At 46.9% G+C, this 5070-nt stretch overlaps 1 protein-coding gene across 1 annotated transcript in view; it reads left to right on the top strand.

The window, feature by feature from the left end:
• Positions 1 to 5070, top strand: part of SLC26A8 (solute carrier family 26 member 8) — a 31241-nt gene that overhangs the window by 15563 nt on the left and 10608 nt on the right. Inside the window, exons 12-14 of the mRNA XM_029913344.1 lie at positions 847 to 942; positions 3752 to 3870; positions 3998 to 4028. Of these exons, the coding sequence (XP_029769204.1) occupies positions 847 to 942; positions 3752 to 3870; positions 3998 to 4028 (246 nt within the window). The remainder of the gene's footprint in view (positions 1 to 846; positions 943 to 3751; positions 3871 to 3997; positions 4029 to 5070) is intronic.

Here is a 5070-nt window from a genome sequence, read left to right as displayed (position 1 = left end):
GTAGCGCGCCCCTCAGGCAGGGGAGCGCCGGCACAGGTCAGTAGCGCGCCCCTCAGGCAGGGGAGCGCCGGCACAGGTCCCGGCATGGGTCGGCCGGGTAGGGGAACGCAGGCCCACCCTACACCACTGCATTCCAGCCCAGGGCCCTGACAGTGGCAGGACGAGGGTCCCACCACTGGGTCAGCGGGGTCCTTCCGCTATATAGACTCACCACTGTGCAGCTCTGTCCCTGGGCTACTTCCTACCCGATTGCTCGTCCGAATCCCTCTGGTCCCGCCAGTGCGTCTGGCTAGTCCGCTGTTGGCAGCTCCAGCTCCCCCTCGGGCTCAGGCTCCTCCAGCTCCTCCCGGTCCTTGGCTGCTGGCAGCTCCAGCTCCCCCTCCGTCTCCTCCAGTCCCTCTGGGTACTCGGCAGCAGGCAGTCCTGGCAGCCCCAGTCCGTCCTCCAGGTGAGGTTTCCACTGGTCCAGGACCTCCCCTGGTGTGACAGCAAGGTCTGAAGGGAGCAGTCTGCATCTGCCTCCCTCCCTGGTGCTGCCCTGACTGAGCTAAGGGCCGCGCCCTTTATACTTCCTGTTCCACCCCTCCCCTTCCGGGGGGTGGAGCGAGCTTGGCCTGGCCCCGCCCACTCAGGCTGAGAGAGCGGCCCTTTACCCTCAGGTTCGGAGGGCAGCCACCCTGGCTCCCTACATATATGTATACACGGTAATTACTGAAATGTAGATATTTTAACACCTTAACTTAGCAGTTCATCTAGCCGTGGTCTATGTATCCATTTCATAGCATGTTTAGAGTCCCATAACGAATTAACAGGAGAATAAATGCTATTTTTCTCTGACTCCCATAGGCTGTACTAGCTGCGATTGTAATGGTCAACATGTTCCCATTTCTTGAAAAATTTATGGACATCCCCACCCTGTGGAGACAGGATAAGTATCATTTTGTAAGTGGGAAAGACTCACACAGGGATTTGGGGCGGGGGAGTGGGGAGGTGCTTTCAGGGAAGGATGCAGAGCAAACAATTCAGGTGCTCTTGGAAAGATGGTCCTCTGATGCACAGAGGTTGAATTACTGAAAGGGGCTGTTTGATGCAGTGAAATAGTTTTACAAATTAACTTGCAATTATTTCAATATAGGCCAAATTGCTTATGGCCTCAAAATGTTAGGGGAGGGAAACTGTTCAGGTACTATGTGGGTGACTTCAGGCTAGTAGAGCTGGATGTTTGTAAGGAAACAGTTCTCACCTGCACCCAAGCCAGCCCACGTCCTCTTTCACCTATAGATTACTTTGTATCCTTTTTTTTTTTTATAAAAAGAACAAATATATTGAACAAAGTTTCTCCCAAAATAAAATATATGTAATGAAAAAATCAACAAAATTATCTCCACATATGTTTGAAGTAGACAAATGTTGAATGCTCAGATCCCACAGTGATGAGCATGGTATACATACCTATCTGATAAATAGATAAACTAGGTGTGATACCTCCTTTAGTGTTCTGCGTGTTAAGGAAAGGAAACTTAGCTGAGGAGGTTTGCTTCCAGATCATACATCCTGTTTTCACTACTCTTGGCCAATGCTGTGGTTTTGGTAGCTGGGACAAGAGAGGCCCATAACTGTAGTAGCCTGTTTATATATAAACACTATAAAACTTGAGTAACCTACTCCTTGGCAAGGCTTATAGCTGGAAACAAGATTTTCTAAAATTCTTTGAACCTAGATCATTTCCAGCTGAACTAAAACAGCTTATTAAAACATTTCAAAAATATATTAGCTGAACTGTAATTTATTCAAACACATACTGGTGTAAAAGCAGCCTGTAACCTATAGCCAACCTCTCACTTTAAATGCAGGATCTGCTTTTAAAAAGTGTTAGCCAAGTAGATCCACACAGTAGGTGGAAGTGTGCTCTTGGTGACTGAACTACTGAACCTATAGGAAGCAGTGTCCATTGGAGCCATGCTGTCTTCCCACCATGTGTGGACACACATCCCCTCTCCCCTCATGCAGGATTCTGAGCTCAGAGGAGCATGACCCCAATTGCCATTTGATACCTTCACATCACTGAAACCTGTTAAGAAGGCTTGAGATTCCAACTGAGCATCAACTTTTCATCCTCCTCAGATTGTGGAGACTTTGGTGTTGACCTCTGTCAATACTCCCTGGAAAGGATGGAGCATCTGGGTCACTTGTGCCTCCATTTCCAACGAGAGTGGTTGTGTTTTCTTCAGTTGACCAGAGCAGGGTTCTTTCCCCTGTTACTCCACTCCAGGATTTAGCACATGAGCGCCTTCTGGGAGAGACTGGGTCTTGGTACCCAGGGACTCAGTACAGTTTTTCTGCCACTGGGGATGGCGCTCCAGACCTGTGTTGGGAATTCTCAGCACCCTGTCTCAGCCAGGCCTTCTCATCCTTCTAGTCCTCTTGGTGTAGGGCACAATTATGTATGCAAACTTGGATCCCCTTGTAGTTGCACATAACACTGCCACTGGTGTATTATGGGCTTTGGATTCTGCATCCTCAAATGTATGGTGCCTGTATATTTGGTGGAGTAGGGGGAGTAAATCTATCAGCATTGGTAGCTTGATTCTATGGTTGAGGTTCTGAAGCCCAGTGCTTTGATCCCTGTCTGTCACCACTTCCAGGGTAGAAATGTTCCAGGAGTGAAGTTGAGACACTTCACCTGCTATCATTTCTAACCTCTACTTTCATACAGCAACCAAATGAGCTGCAGAGAAAAGCCAGCCAGAGATGCCATGTGGTAGGACCAGCAGCAGCCAAAGCAGGGACCTTCTGGCCTTTGGACAGTCCAATCACAACTATAGAATGTTTACTGACTTTCTCTGCCCTATGCTGATTGGCTATTTGCTCCAGCCCTCCACTCTCTTCTCACAGTATCTTCACCTCAGCTTCCCTTCACACCTTTTCCCCTGCCCTGTCCCCTTCTCCTTCTTTCCTCTCCCTTTTCTTTCCATTTAGCTGATCCCCTCCTAAGTAAACCCACCAAATCTCCCCTCTCAAAAATGTTGCAGAACCAACATGATGTTTGCAGCCATCACATAGTTCATTCTGCTGTGTTTGTGTAGCGCCTAGCATGTGTTCCTGGGCCATGACTGGGGCTCATAGATGCTGTTGTAATACTACTACTACTACTAATATAATAATAAATCTAGCTTAAGAACATAAGAATGACCGTACTGGGTCAGACCAAAGGTCCATCCAGCCCAGTATCCTGTCTTCTGACAGTGGCCAATGGCAGGTGCCCCAGAGGGAGTGAACCTAACAGGTAATGATCAGGTGATCTCTCTCCTGCCGTCCATCTCCACCCTCTGACAAACAGAGGCTAGGGACACCATTCCTTACCCATCCTGGCTAGTAGCCATTAATGGACTTAACCTCCATGAATTTATCCAGTTCTCTTTTAAACCCTGTTATAGTCCTAGCCTTCACAACCTTCTCAGGCAAGGAGTTCCACAAGTTGACTGTGAGCTGTGTGAAGATAGTGCTTGATGGTGCTGCCCAGAAAAGTTCAACTGAAAAGTCATTAGGGCCTTTCTGAGGTTTACAGTAGCTCTGCCTAAGAGAAGCCATCCCAAGTACATTCATCAGTACAGGATGCAGCTGAATTATTGGTTTGACTGAGTGAATGCTGCTGTCTTTGGTGGCAGGTTACATGGGGGCACTGTTTGTGTGTTCTACTTGTTTGAGCTTTTCAGCAGCTAATATTGTTCTCCCTGCCTCTTATTCAAAGGTTATTTGGATTGTGACTTTTGCAGCCGTTCTGTGTCTTGGTCTCGATATCGGCTTGGTCATCGCAATGGGATTCACCTTCTTCATCATCACTGTTAGGTCACACAGGTACCAGGTCTTGTTACCCTCAGAGCAGGGAACTAAGTTTACCTAAAGTTGTTATTTTGGGAATAGCAGTATGTCACAGTCCAGTACAGAAGTGGTTTTGTGCTTGTGGGGTAAACCCTTCGGTTAATGTTTTTCTCAGGTCTAATGATTTCCCATCTGTGCATGAACTGGTACATTTTTGGGAATTTAACCTCCTAGCCTAGCTGATGGACTATCCATTTGAGCCTCTGGAAAGGGTGCCTCTGTCACCTGACTGAAGACCATTTATTGTGACAGTAACATCAACCAGGAGATTCAGCGAACTGCTTGCTTTAATCACCTACCCTTCATACACAGTCTTCCATAAGAATAAGGTGGTACACTGTGTCCTCATTCCAAGATTATCCCTAAAGTGGTCATTGATATTCACCTGACTCGGTCCAGCAACGTATCTTTCTTCTCACTAAATGCATTCACTGCCAGGGGAGATCAGCTTACTCAAGTTCGACCCTTCTCTACTCCTGTAACAGAACAAAACTCTTCTGTAAAATCTCCCCGTGTGCCCTCTCCCCCACCCAGTTATTTAAGGTTTACATTGATAGACTTATGGGACAGATTATTTCTTCCCAGTGATTATCAAAGGACATTAAATTCTGTACAGAGACATGCTATGAGCTAGCAGGTATCCCAGTCCTTAAAAGTATCAGAACACATTTATTGAGTCATAGAGTTTAAGGCCAAAAGGGACCACCAGATCCTCAAGTTTGACCTTCTGTATATCCAAAGCCACTAAATACCATCCAGCCACCCCCATACCAGGCTAACAACCAGAATTAGACTAAAGTATTACAGCCCTCAGTTGAATTGATCCAAGGTGGCTTCTAAGGCATTCCTTCAGAATGTCACAATTATGAAAATATTTCTGTGAAGCATCATTTTCGTGACCTAGCCTTGACATCTAATGAGCACTTTGGGAGAGTAGTTCTGGATAACTGTTCATTTAAATATCCTCCCCATTCATACCATGTTGGCAGTTTGTTACTGCTTGTGAATTTCCCAAAAGTGGGGACGTGTACTGACAATACTGTAAAGCATGAGAAAAGTTACCAGGAAATGGATTTCTTTGAGTACAGTGTCACTACACACTGACACTAGCCACGCTCTAGATCAGGGGTCGGCAACGTTCGGCACGCGGCTCGCCAGGGTAAGCACCCTAGCGGGCCGGGCCAGTTT

The sequence above is a fragment of the Terrapene carolina genome, unplaced genomic scaffold (genome assembly GCF_002925995.2).
Source record: "Terrapene carolina triunguis isolate 2854851 unplaced genomic scaffold, T_m_triunguis-2.0 Scaffold604, whole genome shotgun sequence".
Lineage (NCBI taxonomy): Eukaryota > Metazoa > Chordata > Testudines > Emydidae > Terrapene > Terrapene triunguis.
This window is presented reverse-complemented; position numbering and strand designations above follow the sequence as displayed.